Below are 19,767 nucleotides of genomic sequence, written 5' to 3'. Positions count from 1 at the left end.
GAATTTGTTTAGGGGTTTATTGTCCCTGTTTTTGGCCGGACGGAGCTTGGTCGGGCCCTGTTTGGGGGTCCGTCCGACCTCGGGGGTGTCAAACCCGGCGGGTCACGAGCGGGGTCCCTCCCCCCACTTCCTCCACCTCCCCACATTTTTTTAGAGGAGCCTCAGCAGTAAGCCTTGCCCCCTAAGTCAAGCAAGGCATATTGCTTCGAGAGCCTGTGGAGTCTGTTCTGTAAAAAAAAAAAAATAAAAAATCCTGAGGTAGTGCTGGTCTGAAGGGTTGTTTCCCTTTAAGAAAACTGTATTTTACTGTATTTTTTCATGTAACCAGCACTTTTTTATAGCTAGGTCGCGTCTGGAGCAATTGTGCCCTTCTCCGGGGGAGTAGGCCACAATTTTAGTCCAGCCGCGAGGCACTCGCGGCCGGCCTGAACTCGGCGGTTTGGGTCGGTGAGGTGGTGGAGCTCCGTCGGCAGCGGCTGCAGGCGCCCAGAGCTCCCCGCCGATGGTGCCTCGCGAGTCGGCTTGGAGCAGTGGGGAAGCCCGGTCTTCCACAACCGCCCACGGAGGGATTCCCCGAAGGATTCCCTCTCAGCTGATTTTTTGACAGCTGATGCCGACTTGCCTGTCTTAGCGGCTGAGACTGTTCAGTCTTCTCAGCCGCTACAGGCCATGGAGGGAGCATTTTTGGCGGGAACTTCGCCATTTTCTTTGTCTGGCCCCTCCATTTTGTCTGCAACCTCAGGTGACCTTCCCCCTGTATGGCGAACACAGGGGCAGGTTTCAGCATGGACCCCTGCTGGGGCAGGGAGTCCCTGGGGACCCCCAGGGGTTTTTTGCCCCCAATTTATTTTCTTTCTTTGTGCGGACTTTTGGGGGTCCCACGTGCGCCTGGGGGGTTTCGGGGGGGGTTTCCCTCCGCGCCCCCTATGGCTTTGCCTCCCTCTTTTCGTTTGGCGTCCCCTCTTCCTCCTCCCTCATCCAAGCGCCCGCGGGGGGGCTTGGATTGCGAATTGGTGGGCGGAGGAGCGTGTTGGCCTGGTTGAGGACCTGGCTGCTTTGGCGGGCTTCCAGGATCCTCTAGAGGGGACGCCTGTTGGCAGCGGGGCGGCGGGTTTCCCGTCTTCCAGAGCAGATGCGTCCGTGGTGCGCTTTTTTATTCAGAGGGATGAGCTTTTAGACCTGTGTAGCAGGTCTCCTTGGTGCTGCATTTTTGCAGTGGCGCCGCCGGAGACCCCGCGTATGGGGGCCCCTCTGCTTCAGGGGGTCTGTCCTGGTTCCCGCTCTTTTCCTGTGCGTCAGGATTTGCGGGATTTTGTGTTGGCGCAGTGGCCTATGGGCGCAGTTTCGTTTGGTGTGCGCCTTGGCTCTTGGGTATCCCGTCCCGGAGGGAGGTAGGGCTACCTTAATTTCGCCAATGGGGAACGCGGTGGTCTCGGCACTTCCTAAGCGGCATACCGTGCCTGTTATGGACGGTTCTGCTCTTAGGGTCTCGGAGGCGCGTGCGTTAGAGACTCTTCTTAAGTATGATTTTGATGTCTCTGCCTTTGGGGTCCAGGCGGCTGTTTGTGGGGAGCTAGTCGCTCGCGCCGTGTTTCGGTGGGCTGAGCGTGTCCTGGATCGGGAGTCTGATGACTGGTCTCTAGTGGATCAGGAGGTAGCGAAGATTGCGATGGCTGCCTCGTTCCTCTCAGATGCTCTTTATGACTTGGTGCGGATTTCGGCTAAGTCTATGGCATGGCCGCGCGGCGTATTTTGTGGCTGCGCGCTTGGGCGGCGGATTCTGCGTCCAAAGCTAAGTTTACTAAAGTTCCCTTTAGGGGGTCTTTTTGTTTGGAGAGGAATTAGATGAGTTGATTCAGACTCTGACGGACTCGAAGGTGCCCCGTCTGCCTGAGGACCGTGCCCGCCCTGCGTCTAGGTGTGGGGCTGCCCGGGGGCGTTTGCGGGAATTTCGCAAGTATCGCCCGGGGCGTGGGGCTGCTTCTTTCCCGGCTCAGGGTTTTTCCCGGGGTCGGTTCTTCCAGCGCATGCAGCCCTTTCGGGGGGCCCGTCGGGGGGCAGGGAATCCCTCCGCCGGTTCCCCCGCTTCCCGTCCTGCGCAATGACTCCTTGCCGGCGCCCCCTTTGGTTCCGGTGGGGGCCCGGCTGCGCAAATTTTTCCCCAAATGGGCCGAGATCGCGTCCGATCAGTGGGTCCTTGAGGTGGTGCGGGACGGTTACGCTCTGGAGTTTACCCGCTCTCTGCCGGACCTTTTCCTCGCTTCTCCATGTCAGACTCCATGGAAGACGCAGGCTTTTCGTCAGACCCTTCAGCGTTTGCTAGATCTCGAGGCAGTGGTGCCGGTGTCCCCTACGGAGTGGGGCACCGGCAGGTACTCCATTTACTTTGTGGTGGCCATAAAGGAGGGGACCTTTCGGCCCATCCTGGATTTGAAAGGGGTCAACAGAGCTCTCAAGATTCCGTCTTTCCGCATGGAAACGCTGCGGTCGGTCATTCTGGCGGTTCAGCCGGGGGAGTTTCTTACGTCTCTCGATCTGACGGAGGCCTACTTGCAGGTTCCAATTCGGGCCTCTCATCAGCACTTCCTTCGCTTTGCGATCTTGGGGCGGCACTTTCAGTTCTGTGCGCTTCCCTTTGGTCTGGCCACGGCTCCTCGGACGTTCACCACGGTAATGGTGGTCGTCGCGGCAGCCTTGCGGTCGGTGGGCATCCTGGTTCACCCCTACCTGGACGACTGGTTGATTCGGGCAAAGTCGTTGCAGGAGAGCTCCCGGGTTACGGCTCGGGTGGTGGAGTTTCTCCGGTCGCTGGGCTGGGTGGTCAACCTTTCCAAGAGTCGGTTGGTCCCGGCTCAGCGTCTGGAGTGCCTTGGGGTTATGTTCGACATCTCCTTGGGGAAGGTCTTCCTTCCAGAGGCCCGGGTGAGCAAATTGCAATCTCAGATTCGCCTGCTTTTGGCGTCCCGGGGTCCTCGGGCGCGAGATTTCCTCCAAGTCCTGGGGTCAATGGCGGCGTCCCTGGACGTGGTGAGGTGGGCGCGGGCCCACATGCGTCCTCTTCAGTATGCTCTGCTCCGGAGGTGGTCTCCCCGGAGGCAAGATTTGGATGTTCCGGTTCCCCTGCGAGACTTGGCGCGCTGCAGTCTGCGCTGGTGGCTCCGGACCCCTCACCTGGTTCAGGGGGTGGGTCTGGATCTCCCGCAGTGGACGGTGCTCCTTACGGATGCGAGTCTCCTCGGTTGGGGGGCTCAGTTTATGGGCCACTCAGCTCGGGGCACCTGGTCCGCGGAGGAGGCCTCCTGGTCGATCAACGAGTTGGAGACCAGAGCGGTCAGGCTGGCGCTGTTAGCTTTCCACTCCCTTTTGCTGGGCAAGTCGGTCAGAGTCCTGTCGGACAATGCCACGGCGGTGGCTTATGTCAATCGTCAGGGGGGCACCAAGAGCACTCCTGTGGCGCAGGAGGCGGCTCGGCTCATGGTTTGGGCGGAGTCCCATCTTCTGGACCTCTCGGCTTCTCATATAGCCGGGGTAGAAAATGTTCAGGCAGACTTCCTCAGTCGTCACTTCCTGGATCCAGGAGAGTGGTTTCTCGGCGCCGGAGCGTTTCGGTTGATAGTGCAAGATTGGGGGCAGCCCCTGATGGACCTGATGGCCACGAGTGGCAACGCCAAAGTGCCCCGCTTCTTCAGTCGTCGCAGGGAAGGGCTGGCCGAGGGTCTGGATGCTCTGGTCCAGCCGTGGCCAACGGAGGGGCTGTTGTATGTGTTCCCTCCTTGGCCGCTGGTGGGCAGAGTGCTTCTTCGCATTGTTCACCATCCGGGTTTGGTGGTGCTGGTGGCTCCGGATTGGCCTCGACGTCCGTGGTATGCGGATCTGGTGAGGCACCTGGTGGCGGTTCCTCTTCCTCTGCCTCTCTCGGACGACCTTCTGATGCAGGGTCCCATTCCCTTGTTCGACCCGTCTCTCTTCTGTCTTACGGCGTGGCTCTTGAAAGGGGTCGCCTTAGCAAGAAGGGATATTCAGACAAGGTGATCGCTACACTGTTGGGGTCCCGGAGGCTTTCTACCTCTCGGGCTTATGTGCGGGTTTGGCGTCTCTTTGAGGAATGGTGTCGGGCGCGGGGAGTGACCTCTTTTCGCGCTTCTCTGCCTAACATTCTAGAGTTCTTGCAGGATGGCCTGGATAGAGGCCTGGCTTGGTCTTCTCTCCGGGTTCATCTTGCGGCCCTGTCGACCTTTCGAGGGTTGGTGTCAGGTCAGCGTTTATCGGCTCTTCCTGATGTGATTCGGTTTCTGCGGGCGGCCAAGTTGCTTAGGCCTCCCCTACGGCCCTCGGTTCCCTCTTGGGATCTTAATCTGGTTCTCTCTGTTTTGGTGCGCCCGCCTTTCGAGCCCTTGGACGACTGTTCTTTGAAGGACCTTACTTTGAAGGCGGTCTTTTTGGTGGCCATTACTTCTGCTAGGCGTATTTCTGAGCTGCAGGCTTTCTCTTGTAGGGCTCCCTTCTTGGAGTTGTCTAGGGAGCGGGTCGTCTTGCGGCCTGTTCCTTCCTTTCTGCCGAAGGTTGTTTCTCCTTTTCATGTCAATCAATCGGTGGTTCTCCCGGTCTTGGGTGGTCGGGAGGGCTCTTCTGAGCAACGGCAGCTGCGCAAGTTGGATGTCGGTCGGGTCCTTCGCTCTGATGTGCAGCGGACCCAGGAATTCCGGAAGTCCGATCATCTCTTTGTCCTCCTGGCTGGTCCTCGTCGGGGAGCTGGCGCTTCTAAGGCTACTATTGCGCGCTGGATCAAGGAGACGATTGCTTCCGCTTATCTTCTGAAACAGCAGCCTGTTCCGGAGTTTCTCAAGGCTCATTCCACTCGGGGTCAGGCGGCTTCTTGGGCTGAGTCGTCGCTCGTGCCTCCGGTGGATATTTGTAAGGCTGCGGTTTGGTCCTCCTTGTATTCTTTTGTTAGACATTATCGGGTAGATGTTCAGGCGCGTCGGGACGCGGTGTTCGGTGAGCGTGTTCTGGTATCGGCCCTTCGGGGGTCCCGCCCGTGAGAGGGACTGCTTTGGTACGTCCCATTCGTAAAGTTAACCTCTACTGGTCTGGAGAGTGCTAAAGAAGGAGAAATTAGGTTCTTACCTGCTAATTTACTTTCTTTTAGCTTCTCCAGACCAGTAGAGGTCCCCACCCTGTCTGTTGTTGTTGTTGTTGTTGGGGCTGTTTTCGCGGGCAGTTTTTGTTTTTTGCTGCGGGTTCTAGTATTTTTCTAGGGCCGGGGAGAATTAAAGAACAGCGGCTGTGGCTCGGCTGGCTTAGCTGGCGAGCTGTGGGGACATTTTCCTTCGGGTATTTCTCCTCTGCATTTTCCAACAGCATTTGGGTATGTTATTTGTTACTCCTGTTCGGAGTATTGTTTTCTTCCTGTTTTCCAGTTCTTGGTTCTGCTTGGCTATTCGGCAGACTGAGGGAAATAGAGAAGGGAGGATAGTATATACTGTCCCAAAGTTTTGTTTTCAGTCTCCACCTGCTGGTCATGATTAGATATATACCCATTCGTAAAGTTAACCTCTACTGGTCTGGAGAAGCTAAAAGAAAGTAAATTAGCAGGTAAGAACCTAATTTCTCCATATCTGGGATGGAAATGCTTCATCTACATCAGTGGTCTCAAACTCAAACCCTTTGCGGGGCCACATTTTGGATTTGTAGGTACTTGGAGGGCCGCAGAAAAAATAGTTAGTCTTATTAAAGAAATGACAATTTTGCATGAGGTAAAACTCTTTATAGTTTATAAAACTTTCCTTTAACAGTTAAAAGGAAAGATATATAAACTATAAAGAGTTTTACCTCATGCAAAATTGTCATTTCTTTAATAAGACATTAACTATTTTTTCTGCGGCCCTCCAAGTACTCTATTTTTTCTGCAGCCCTCACATTTAAAGTTTAATATCTTTTCTTTCTCAAAACTGGCACATTTCAATCACTATATTGAAAATAAAATCATTTTCCCTACCTTTGTTGTCTGGTGACTTTATTTTTCTGTGCTTTCAACTATGTTTCCAGGGCCTTCTTGTCCTTTGACTGTTTTTCTCTCCGTCTTCGCTTTCTGCCTTGCATCCATCTTTGGCATTAACTTAATGTTCAATTTTTCTGCTTTCTTTTCAAAATCTACATTTCCATGTCTTACCTTCCCTTCCTATCTCTCTCTTCTTCCATCCTATTTCCATGGTCTGGTATCTCTTTCCTTCCTTTCTCCCCCTCCCTCCTTCCTTCCTTTCCCCTGGTCTGGCATCTGTCTCCTTCCCTTCCCCCATGCCATGGCATCTCTCCCTCCCCCTCCATGGTCTGATATCTCCTTTCCTCCCTCCCATGAACTTGGCTTCTTCTCTTGTTCCTCTCCTCTACCTTCTCCTTCCTTCCTTCCCTCTCTTTCCCCAATTGGGTGCAGCAGCAACAGAAGCAGCATGTCCCTTCCCCCTTTCCCTGTGCAGCAGAAGCAGCATTTCCCTCCCTCCTTTCCTGGTGCAGAAGAGGCATTTCTCTTCCCCTTTCTCTCCCTCTCCCTTTCCCTGTACAGCAGCAGCAGCATTTCCCTAGGGTCCCCCTTTCCTATGTAGCAGAAGCATTTCTCTTTCCCCTCCCCTTCCGTTCTCTTCCTTGTGGAGCAGCAGCGTGTCTGGCCGGCTCGTTCCATTCAAAGCCGCGGATGGCGGCTCCTTGCGAGATCCGCGCCTGCATTTGAAGCCTCTCTGATGTTGTGACGTCAGAGAGGCTTCCGATGCAGGAGTGGATAGCGCGAGGAGCCGCCAACCCATGGCTTTGAACGGAACGAGCCGGCCAGACACACTGCTGCTCCAAAAGGAAGGGAAAGGGGAAAAGAAATGCTGTTTGATCACGTCCAGACCGCGGGCCGCAAATAAAACCTGGAGAGCCACATGCGGCCCGTGGGCCACGTGTTTGAGACCGCTGATCTACATAGATGACGTCCAATTGATCATCCTACTAAAGAAACAAAATGTGAAAACTAAAGAGAGGATAAAAGCAGGCCTAGGAAAAACCTTCAGATTATTACAAACAAATGGACTAGTAGCCAACAAGGAAAAAACAGAACTACTGCTAATAAACAAACGGGGAGGAAATAGCCAAGAAAATAACTAACTTTGAACGTCAACACCATAAAATCTTCCACGGAAGGGGTGAGAAACCTAGGAGTATGGCTGAACACAATTCTAGACTTGACCATTCATATCCAAAACATCAATGAAAAAGACATATAGCAAACTCTACTGGGTCAAAGGACTTAAACCCTACCTCACCTATCAAGCAATGTCAAATGTAATAATAACCCTAGTACTCTGAATATTTGACTACTGCAATGCAATCCTACTGTACATTCCAAAGTATATGGTTAAGCAGATTCAAATGGTACAAAATGCAGCAGCAAGACTTTTGCTGGGAAAATCGAGGCAAACAAATGCCATCCCGCTACTGAAAAACCTACACTGGATCCCGATTGAAAGCAGGGTGAAATTCAAGATCTTTCTGCTGACACACACAATCATTCATCTCTCAGAACCACAATATCTACTAGCCAGACTACATCACTACACATCAACACAAACACTATGCACAAGCCAAAATCACCTGCTGGAATTTCCCTTCTTCTGAGACATCTAATACAAAAACATCAGGAAAAGAATGTTCTCAGTGATGGCTCCAAGGTGGTGGAACACCTTTCTGAAGGAGCTAAAACTAGAAAACACCGGAAATTTCAAGAAAGGAATAAAGACCATCCTCTTCAAAGACTACTTAACCAATAATACAGCATATGGAAGAGAAATTGGTTATGCTCCACTAGGGATACTATTTCCAGTTAAAAACAATGAAACCCTAAAAGGACAAATATGTACCGAATCCTGTCCAATTCAAATTGAACCCAAAGTAAAATTACTAGGAATCATTCTAGACAAAAATCTCACCTATCACAACCAAATCAGTTAATTGACCAAAAAATGTTTTTACAAAATTCTTATCCGCTCCATAACCTCTGATCTCTAGCCTGCCTCTTTCCAAACCCTAATTCATCCCCCGATTATCTCTCGTATTGATTATTGCAATTCTTTATATCACAGAATAACTCAAAAGGAAATCTGTCAACTACAGCTGATCCAAAGTACCGCCATCAAACGTATCTACAAAGCAAGAAAATTTGACCATGTCACCCCGCTACTCTGAGAAATGCATTGGTTACCAATCTCCCATCGAACAACATATAAAATACTTCTGCTCGTCTTCAAAATTAAACTTACCCACTCCCCAGCTTTTCTGAACAAACATTTTGTTCCCTGTACTTCATCTAGGGCCCTCAGATCTGCCAATCAGAACCTACTGACTTTCCCCTCCCCCCCCAAATTAAAAAACTCTTCTACGCCAGAAACACCATCTTCTACGCCACAGCCCCTGCCCTCTGGAATGCTATGCCATCATATCTCTGCCATGAAAATTCTCTTGACAAATTCAAACTTAAAACCTTTCTATTTTAGGACACTTACCAAAATACCAGATAATATTCTTTCTCCAACCATATCCAACAAACAATGAGAACCGCTTTTAAGAAGTGACTTCCCTTTCCTTTCTGTTTCTTCCCTTCCCCTCTTCCCTCCCTTTAATTTTATTTTGTGATGTAAATACAAATCTTCCCCTCCCCCAGCACCTCTCGTATCTATTTTGTCAATGTCTCTGTCTTTGTTCTGTCCTCATTTTGCCCTATTTTAATTTTACATTTTATTACTTAAATTTTTAGCATTGTAAACCAACCAGATACATGTTGATGCTTGGTATATCAAATTATAAATAAACTTGAAAACTAGAAACACAAGAGAGACTCCCAAAATTATAGGGGATATGATAGACCAGGGGTAGGCAATTCTGGTCCTCGAGCCACAGGCAGGTCAGGTTTTCAGATTATCCATAATGAATCTATATGAGATGAATTTGCATGCACTGCCTCCTTGAGAATACAAATCTATTTTGTGCATGTTTATTGTGGATATCCTGAAAACCTGACCTGCCTGTGGCTCTTGAGGACTGGAATTGCCTACCACTGTGATAGACAAGAACAAGCAACTAGACTTATCTGTAAGTTAGTTTTTCCAAGATGAACAAGGAACATGATACAGATACTAAACCAGTGCAATGTATTGAAAACATCTCATAAAACGCCAACTCTGTATTGTAACATCTCTACAGAAGTCCATGTCAGTATTGATATAACCTTCCCAGAATACGCTAACGGTATTGTAACAGTATTGTAACACCTTTAAAGAAGATCATATATTGTAAATCACAGAAGCTTTGAATTGAGTCCCCAGTTATTAGTAATGGTATAAAAGCTTACAATAAACAAAAATTTGTTCCAGAGAGCCTGCATATAAAGATAGGTCTTAAGTAATACCAAAATGGGGGCTACAAAGTTTGTTGCATCAAGCCGAAGGAGTTGACCTTGGAATGTGAACTGGTCTCATTGCCTGGTAACATTCAGCATTATTTCTTAGTCCTTGACCCATCCTGTATCCTTGTGTCATACCTTGAGTATTGGTCAAATTTTTGTTACTACATTAGAAGTAAAACAATGAATAAAAGTCCTTAAGTGGAAATAATCTGTCAGCTCTTTGAAAACATTAGCCACACAAATGCTAGTACTGAGGTAGCTTATCTGAAAGCCCTGGTACAAATCTTGACAGTTGTTTCTCTAAGGTGTATGATTTGTAAGCTTTCCAGTGTAGATGTTAATTGAGATGGAATAGGCAAATGTCACAGAGATAAGGTTGTTAAATACCTACTACAGTAATTCTGTTTTTGTTCACAAGGTTGGCCATGATAACTGGGTTCGTGGTGTTCTATTCCATCCTGGAGGCAAATTTATTTTGAGTTGTGCTGATGACAAGACCCTCCGCATTTGGGACTATAAAAACAAACGATGCATGAAGACGCTTAATGCGCATGAACACTTTGTTACCTCTTTGGGTATGTATCTACCTACAGTTCATAGTCAAGGATTGTCTGGATACTGTAGCAGTTGAAAATGGGTCATGCTGGAACTACTTTATTATGAATGGGCCAATTAGTTGTAATGCACTGTCGCACATCGAAAATGTTATAATTTAATGTTTCTCCTGGGTTTGATTTATTGACCCTAAAAAGAGTGAAAAAGCAACTCCATGTCATGATCACAAAATCAAAATAAATACTGCATTGAGCTTACTAGAACTAAACTATTTTGAAAAATATTTGGAGAAATTTTTCTCCAAGGACAAACAGGATGGCAAATCATCAACATGGGTGATATCACCTTCAGAACCTGGTACAAGATATGCTTTTTCAGGTTAGTTTCTAGAAGCTTTTGAGTAGGCTCCTCACTCAAATCACTTGCCACTGCTGCCTAGGATGACCTCATTCGTCGTCTTGCTGTGAACTAGTTGAATGCATTTCAACAGAGTTTGTATTAGACATATTTTTTCTGAAAAATTTTTAATTTGTAAGCTTGCTTTTCTCTCTTCACTATTGTGTGATGACTTTTTTTCCTGTTAGCCTTTTGCCTAGGTTTTTCAATCACTTCAGCATCTAAAATATTGGTTTCTGTAATCCTGGAGCTGCAGCAGACATGAGGGCTATAACAGCATCGAGTGCTTTAATTACTTGCAATATCAAGCATCAATAGAAGCCATTTGCATCATTCATTTCCAGATGCTGTCCAAAGAAGAGGAAGGATTCAACTTCATAAGTGCAAAGAGACCATGATGATGAAAGGCAAGAGGAAACTGAAGCATGCAGGCGACATAACATATGTGTCATTAGAGTTCTACACCAAGAGCTCACATCCTTCAGGAAGACCACTCATTTTCTGTGGCATCGTAGAAGATGTGACAGCTTCCATGACCCCAAGATCTTGTTTATAGTATTTCTAGGTAACTTGGAGGATGTGGCTACACCTACTCTGTCAATGTCAACTTTCGAGTAGAGGCTTGTGAAAAAATTTGAAGGGCAGATGGATTTTCTTTGCCTGATGTGATACTGTGCCTTCAGTATCAATATTGTGACCAAAGAAAAATCCAACTAATACTCATGACACTGAGACCTCAAAGGGTCTCCAGATCAAGAACTTCCACACCGTTATCTGCCTCTAGTCCATTTTGGGAGGAAACCTCACCAGAACATCTGCAATCCCTCAGTGTCTTGACCCTCAAGGCCTGAAATGATGTCAGTAGTCAAGACAAGCAGAGACTTGGACTTCTCCAGTAGTGTGTTTTTTTTGGTCTGACTGAGTGCTGCAGCAGCATTGAGAGCTTTGATTACTCTCAATATTGAGCATCAGTAGAAGCCATTGGCATCATTCATTTCCAGATGCTGTCCAAAGAAGAGGAAGGATTCAACTTCATCAGTGCAAAGAGACCATGATGGGACTCTTGATGTGCAAAGAGACCATGATGGGACTCTTGATGTGCAAGATGTTTTCTCTTAAAACTCTCTTCAGATTAATTTCACATTTGATCTACTGTTCTAGGAGGTATCAAAGTGGAGGGAGAAGATCCTGTTTCTCTCAATGTATTATGTATCCTTGGTCTGGCTCACCCAAGAAAGACAGGATTGCTCTAAATCAGAGGACCCAAAAGACCCAATCGGTTCTGCAGCTGAGGCTGGGAATAAGGTTTATACTGTCTAGGTGAGATCATAGCTAGCATTCCTGTGCCCATATTAGACAACCTACTATAGGAGGGTGAAATATAACAGCAAGTAAAGATCATATGGCAATTCAAGTTTCAAGTTTATTAACAATTTATTATCCCGCCTTTTCAAAATGACAGTAGCAGGAAGTTGCAAGTCAGCTGATGCTGGTGCCAGAGCCTCTCTTCCTGCTCAGTGTGCCGCGGCACACTTGAAATCTCAGGAGGCACACAGTTTGTGATACACTGTTCTAAGCAGTATTCTGTTAGTGATGGGTATAACTAGTTTGTGGTAGACAGGTAGTCATGTAGATGTAGTTAGGAATTTTACCTTGAGTTTCGAGGTAACCATAAAGTCTTGGGATGTATGCGAAATCGTTGATTTACTAGGCCAAAGTGCATCCTTTTTGTTAAGGCAGATTAGGTATTGCAGGGTGCTCTCAGTACTACTATTCATTATTTCTGTAGCGCTACCAGATGCATGCAGTGCTGTACATTAAACACACAAGAGATGTGGTCTAAGTCAGTATGTCAGAAGACAATTTATTTGCCCTAGAACTTAATGTTAAAGCAGATGAAATCACACATCTCTCTAGCTATGCAGAATAATAGAACTGTTTCTTGCAGCAATTAACTATTAAGTGTTAATTATAAAAAATTACTTGATCAGTACTTGCATCATACCAGAGAGCCTTGTAAGTAGTGTTATATTCATCACAAAATGTACAGACTAGTGTCTGGAAATGCACAAGTGTATACTATTTGAGTTTGATGGAACACAAACATTTGTGAGTTCGCATATGCCAAAAAACCCCGTCAAAAACTGGGTGATTGTAACAGTTCATTTTAAGTTCCATGTTGAGTTAGGTTTTAGTTCTAATTATTATTGAGCATGCATGGGGTGGACAATAGCACTTCTTTTGTTGGGGTGAAGAGCCTTTAGGTCTCAAATTTAACCAGCTCCCTACCACTACCAACAGTTACTTGCTCCGTATTGGCCAAGACAGATTTGGTACCCTCTATTTCTGGAGTTGGCCTCCAGAGATCTGTGGTGACTGGATAGTCCCCTTCATTCTGTTTCTGTGCTCCAAAATTAAAGAATTAACAGCAATATAATAAATTTATTTTTATATACCGCCATACCTGGGAGTTCTAAGTGGTTCACAACAATTGGATAAGATGCAAGCTGTACAAATTATTTAAAAACAGCAATTAAAAGCCACTAAAAAAGAAATACATAAATTATAAAATGCAATATAAAAGAATGTGGAGAATTTTACATAGCAAAAGATATAAAAAAGTGTTAAGGCCCTAGGCTATTATATAATTGGGTTTGTATCTGTTTTCTAAAATCCAGATAAGAAGAGGCTTCTAACACACAAATATTTAATTTGGCTGCCTGAAAGGCAAAGATTCTTTCACAAAATCTTTTATACTGGCAAAATTTAACTGAGGGATAGACGAACAGATGCAATCTTCGAGAACTCTTGTTTGTATAACTCAGATTAAAATGAGAGTTTAGGTAACTTGGAAGCATACCGAATGTTATTTTATAACGGAAGCAAGAAAACTTAAACAACTCTGGATTCAAATGGCAGCCAATGGAGTTTTTGATAGAAAGGTGATGTGTTGCCATTTCTTTAGGCCTCAAATAAGGCGGACAGCAATGTTCTGGACCACCCTTAATTTTCTAATAATTTTCTTGGGAGCGCCTATATATATAATATGACATTGTTCCTTCCTGTTTACTTACTATACTTCATAGTATATATTTAATTTCTTGTTTACCCTAATGTTCCCTGCAATGTTTGTCTCGCATCTCTCCGTTACATGAAATGTTCTTCCAGTAGCAGTTCAGCTCTGCTACTGGAATAACATTCCTTACCTGTCAGCAGCCCCAATCCTTCTGCCTCTGGAAGATATTTAAGTGAAACTGAATCTCATACCTTTTTCCTAATGGATAGTACTTTGACACTTGGCAACAACCTGTCTCTTCTGAGTGAAGGAAAGTTTTGTGGAGTTCTTGGGAGTCCATTGGTGTACTGTCCAGTGAATGATGGCATTTCCAAAGAGGAGAGTGAAGGTGTTAATGAACTGGAAATGTCTGATCTAAAGGTCAATGTTTGCATTACAAGGTTTCTAATTATGTAAAAAACTAGATGTTAGAAGATATGATTGCAACATTAGCTTTCACCCCTCATAATGTGATGATACAACAGAATCTAAGAAATTACTTTAAAATCTAGGAACAGGTTACACCAAACACACTTCTGTAATCAGCACACATTCTGGTTCTGTTGGACCAGTATATGAGCATTTTTGTTTCAAGTTCTAAATAAAATATACGGTGTGTTAAGTTATTGTGTTGTATTTATAAAAATGTTTATTTCCTAATCTCTTCTTTTTTTTTTCTCCATGCAGATTTCCACAAGACTGCACCATATGTGGTCACTGGAAGTGTAGATCAAACAGTGAAAGTGTGGGAGTGCCGTTGATGGAGTTCATGTTGGACTCCCCACTCCTCCCCCTCTGGATGCACTCGGATACCATGATTACCCATCAAGCTCTGTTTAAATAACTATTGTCCTTTCATGTAAATTATTCTGGATGTAGATTGAGCTTATTAAATGTTACACAAAAAGTATTCATGCATGGTGAATCCAAATTGTATACTGTAAATTTACATACATTGTCTAGAAGTACCATAGGTTTAAGAACATGGGCTGGCATTGGTCACATCAGACCTAAGAAGGCAGATGTTGGGAATTTGAAACAGGGAACTAAACAGAAATGCTGACAATGTTTTATGTCCAGTTTTTTTCACCACTTCTTTTTCTGATATTTTTGGTGCCTGGACTGATGGTCTCATTGGAAATAATTTAAAAAAACTGTTTGTAGGGCTTTTGAATGGAAAAATATATCTGTGATATCACTTAAGTGTGCTTAATCCTCTGTAGCAAGAACAGAAATGCATTTTTGAACCATGCAGGCAATTTGCAGAAAATTCACTTTTCAAATAGGTAAAAACAGACAACTGTTGCTATCTGTTTTTACTGTACACAAACCAAATACTGATGTCAAGCATGAAATACCCCAAACAAAATTCCAGTAAGTTCTGACACTAGGAATGTGTTTGTCCCCATTGTCTGCTCTTTCACTGTAATACTAATCAATGGTTTAGGCTTAAATATCTACCTTCATATTTGATATTTTGTCGGAGTTGAATCCTTATTGAAAGAGAATGCATAGTTTGGCCTGGTATTAAGATGGTTTGGTCTCTAATAAGAATGTATCATGGTAAAATCCATGACTTGGTTTTAGTATGGTTTATTAGGGATGTGCAATGCCTCATTAAGTAATGATGGTGAGAAATTGAAACACTTAAGTTTCCTTTATTTTGGAGGGGAAGGGATTTTTTTTTTTTTTTTTTTACTTTTCATTTTTTTGTAGAAGGGTTGTTTTTGGGGGGAAACTGAAGAAGATGTTTTACAGATGACAAGATTTAGTAGAGTTTGGATCAACTTGTATTTGTGTTTCTTTCCTCCTGTCAGTTGAACATTTACATATTGTCCACAGGTTCTTGTAAGCAAGCTTTTATGAAATGCTTGAAATGTATTGATATTTATAATAAGCACCAAGACATGTCACCAAAAGAACCATCTGGTACTGGATACAAACTTGTCTCAATCTTGTTGTTTGTTCTGTAATTTTTCCAGCATTTACTGGATTGCTGAAGCGTGGCGAATAAAGCTTCATGTATTCATTAAGGAGTTTCTACCTTGAATTCACTGTGCCAGTGAAGACTTGCACATCCCTTAAATATTTGTGATTGAAATGATCTATCACAAAATAGTCTTAGAACAATTGTATGTGTATACAAGCCACATGTAGGGTTGTGTATTGTATATAGGTGAAGACTGGTGACATAAGGAAAGCAAAAGTTGTCATTAAAAACCGTGTGCCTCATCCTTAATTCAGTAAGACTTATTTCCAGCCTCAGTTGGTTTCATTTTAAAATAAGAAAACTGTTACTATATGCAGGTGTTGTGGAAGTGGTGGGGCTTTATAACCACCTATACAATGTTTAAATGGTGCTGTAAGGAAATTCTCTTTGTCCAGGTGCATTTTTCTGATGTAATTTATAGCTTATACATTACATTAGACAAATACATACACACACACTTGGGTAGCAAGAGTAACAACTTCCAGTTAAAAATGCTCTTTAATTGATGTGCTTAATTGTTCTAGGCCCTTGAATTTCTGGGGAGCAATTACATTGCTAAATGTCAGTTTCTTATGGTGGTTTGAAATTTGGTTCCTTCTAGGCATGTTTGTGTTGCATCTTAACTAATCTGACACAGCCCCATTTTGTGGGTATTTGTGACACTATTCTGAACCCAGCTGCCTTTGAGTATATAGGAAGGAAGCAGCATAAATAAAGGTAAAAGTTAATGAAACATGTTAAATGGCTTAGGTTTACATTATTGCCTCGTATGTGCTGATAGAAAGATTGCCACATTCTCCAAGCAGTGTGTCTTCTAAATAGTTTTGCAGTGGAGAAGTCCTCCTCTTCATGTGGGTGTTTGGAATTGCCGAGGACTACAGTGTAGAGCTTTTATACCAAAAGAGGGATCACTGTGCTTGTTTTTATAAGAACAAATAATTTTGGTATTTATCGTTTTAAAATGCATAATTTTTAAAACAAAAACTTTAGCCAAGTGCCCGTGATTGGTTATAAAAAATGTACAACAGTTGGAGCTCAGACTTCTGATGTTGCTGCAGAATTGGAACTTCATTTGCAGAGCTGGGTTGATATGGCATCAGTTTTATGCCTTTAGTACTAAATCAACTTCACTAATGCAACACTAAACCATACAAAAGGTTCTTATTTTGGATACAGTATCAAACTTTCCCCTTCCCCCCATAAAAACATTCAAGCTTAGGTGATTGCAGTAATCATTGATAAGTCTTAGTTGTGGTAATCTTTCAAATATAATGCAACTTTAATTATTTTAACACCTTATCTACAACAGTGAAATTATAGAACTGATTAGTTTTAACCCTTCAGGATATGGGGATAAGGGCAAACACTTAATTTGGGGTGGGTAATTGTGTGTCTCAGCTCCCCTCCCCAAATCCTTGTAAACACTTCAGTTCTTTGCTCGCAACAATTCGTACTTGCTTGCACCAGTGCAGAATCTTCCCTCTGTTGCAATCTCGCTTATGTGCTAACAGGGAAGGCTCTGGGCTGGTGTGAGCAATGGGTTTAAGTTGATACCGACTGCCAGCAAAGAACTTCTGAATCATTTAAAAAAAAAAAAAACAACAGAAAAACAGAAAACTTGCGAGGGGAGGGAGGGATGCTGGGAATCTATAGCTGGCAGGGCTTAGGAGTCCTACCAGCCACTTCTGAGAGACACAACTGGGGAAAAAAATCCCATGTAATTAGTGTGCCTTTTCTAAGAATCAGTCTTGAGGAGCATAAGATGGAGCTATGGAGGTTGTTTTGATACCTTGATGTAATTCCAGCATGTTCCTACTAATACCAAAAGTTAATATAGAACTTTTTTCTTTTTTTAATTTTACTCTGATTGGAGTTTGTCTGAAAAGGCAGGTTTTGAGGACTTTATACAGTTAATTTAGCTTGAAAACCTAATTAAGCAAATTTACTTTCCTGTCATCTAGCTTTGTAAATTTGCTCTCAGTCCTTGTTTGCTAAAAAGGCATTAAGGCCCGGATTCTCTATATAGCGCCAATATCAGTAGCTGCTGATTGCATGTCAATCATGTGATGGCACATTCGAGACAGGCACCAGAAATGTAGCCAGAGTTTTCCAGGCCTATATTTCCGGTGCCTGCTTTATGGCATCTGATGCTACTTCCAGTGCTAACCACTCCCATAGAGGTGTTAAGCATCATAAAGCACTCACATAGGTGTGCCTTTTATTTAGGCGCTGGTAGGTGCTTTATTTTTATCAGTTTTTGCCATTTTAAACTACATTTCTCAATTAGGCGTGGGTAGGATGCATAAGTTTCAGCGCCATTTATAGAATATCCCCCAAGACTTTATTTAACAGGTATTAACCAACCTCCTTCCCCAAAACAATTCTATAGCACATAGACTGTTTTCCAACAAACTTAGGTTCAGGTATTTGAAATGTAAAAATGAATGTATTTAAAATATTGAGGGCAGTAGCAATTGCCTCCTGTGGGTTAAGCTATAAGTATGTTCAGAAAGGTACTTAATGGAAATATAAAATCAGCCTAATTCTAATTTGATGTCTGTGGCATTTAATGGCAATGACATAGGAGAGCAACGAGAAGTTATTTGGAGAAGTAGGGATTGCAGAAACCTAATAAAAATGCAAATATTAACCCAGACCACACTTACAATTTGAGCAGTGATGACTGATCTCTGGGATAATTTTGTAAGCATTTGCCCTGTATCTCTGAAGTGAGATACCCAGTGTTGGTGTAATGTGCATTTGCTGCTGATGGGTTTCCCTTGTTGAGTATGCAGTCCTGTGCCGTTATGAAGACAATGGTGGTATAGATGGGTTCTGGTTTGAAATGAAAATGCTTGGTGGTTCATTACTATTTTGTCCATTGTCTTCAGAGCATTTGATTTAAACATAAATTTCATATCTGAATAGAAGAATGCTATTCAGACATGACATATACGAGACTTGCTATGACTTTCAGGAGTTAGACACATTCCTGTGCCATCTACTGTGTACCCAAGGCAACTCATTAAAAAAGTTTGTCTTTCTAAAAAGGAAAAAAAAATGGTGGTGTCTTATAGGATCTTGCACTTTAGAAGATAGCCATCCTGCTTTTATGTGTGATGTGACCAATGATGTGCCCTGGACACTAATTTTTAAAAAATTCCCTAGTTGCTAGCAAGTTGTCCAAGGGCTGTGAAACACTGTAGTACTTTGAAAGCTTTGGCTATAGACTCACCAAGCCCGGTCTACTTATAACTGTCAGTTTCCCTGATTTCCCGTTTGCCTCTATTTTTATGTAAACTAACTGGTAAATATTACTATTTAAATAGCTTTTATTCTCTTAGAAAGCTATTTAAAGAAAATTTATATTTTGCTTCTGTTGAACAGTGGTGGCTTGATAATCTTCAACAAGTAACTTAAAATATGCCACTCAGTTGAATGAAAGAACAAGACGACCCTTAAACTGGTACAGTATACTCTTGTCCAGCTGTAATTAAAGTATCCATTATATTAAAAATATACTGGTTGGGTATATTTCAAAATTCAATTTCAACTGCAGATAACTCTGCAACCAGAGGTTGCACAATTTTATATTATGTGGGGATTTTTTGGGGTGGGGGAGATAGATTACAAGCCACAACTGGCTGTAACTGGCCTTTTTATCTTTCCACTGTATCATGTAAGTGGCTGCTTTCTTGTCCTGCCTATTGAGGCATCCCCCAAGTCAGTGCTGAAGGTGCTATCACAAGATCTTCACATTGAAATATACTGACATGAAGGCAAGCATCAATTTCATAAGAACAATGTTCAGGTTGCATTTGGAGAAAACACTTTCCAGACTGTAGGAGTTAACTGAAGATACTGAGACAAATCAGTAAAGGAATGTATATAATACCGCTCTGTGTTCTACAGTAAGATTTGTTGCTCTCAGACTGTGTAAAACAAAATTTATTCATGTTTTCTGCATATTAAAAAAAAAAAAATCTTATTGTACCAATTCGTAAACTATTAAATGCATTTAAAACTTAGATCTGTGTGATTTTCTTTGACTACATGAGAACTTAAGAAGTGCTATGCTGGGTCAGACAAGAGGTCCAAGTTCAGTATCTTGTTTTCTAATAGTGGCCAATTCATGTTACAAAGACCCCAAAAAGTAAAAGTAGACTTATACCCATCGATAATAGTTTGACTTTTCCTCCAGGAATGTGTATAAACTTTTCAGCTAAATCAGTCCCAGAGAGAGAGATTCAGAACTATTTCGGTGGCAATATTGGTATAAGGACTGGTGCCTGATGGAATTCTTCAGTAGTTCTTTGCTTCCAGCAGCTGGTGAGG

General features: G+C 43.7%; 1 protein-coding gene across 4 annotated transcripts in view; it reads left to right on the top strand.

Annotated features, from left to right (window-relative positions):
• Positions 1-19,460, top strand: part of PAFAH1B1 (platelet activating factor acetylhydrolase 1b regulatory subunit 1) — a 129,523-nt gene extending 110,063 nt beyond the window's left edge. For all 4 annotated transcript variants that reach the window (XM_033922626.1, XM_033922629.1, XM_033922627.1 and 1 more), the window contains exons 10-11: positions 9,855-10,011; positions 14,130-19,460. In XM_033922626.1, the coding sequence (XP_033778517.1) occupies positions 9,855-10,011; positions 14,130-14,203 (231 nt within the window). In that variant the 3' untranslated portion in view covers positions 14,204-19,460. The remainder of the gene's footprint in view (positions 1-9,854; positions 10,012-14,129) is intronic.
• The last annotated feature ends 307 nt before the right edge of the window (positions 19,461-19,767 follow it).

The sequence above is a fragment of the Geotrypetes seraphini genome, chromosome 15 (assembly GCF_902459505.1).
Source record: "Geotrypetes seraphini chromosome 15, aGeoSer1.1, whole genome shotgun sequence".
Classification (NCBI taxonomy): Eukaryota; Metazoa; Chordata; class Amphibia; order Gymnophiona; family Dermophiidae; genus Geotrypetes; species Geotrypetes seraphini.
This window is presented reverse-complemented; position numbering and strand designations above follow the sequence as displayed.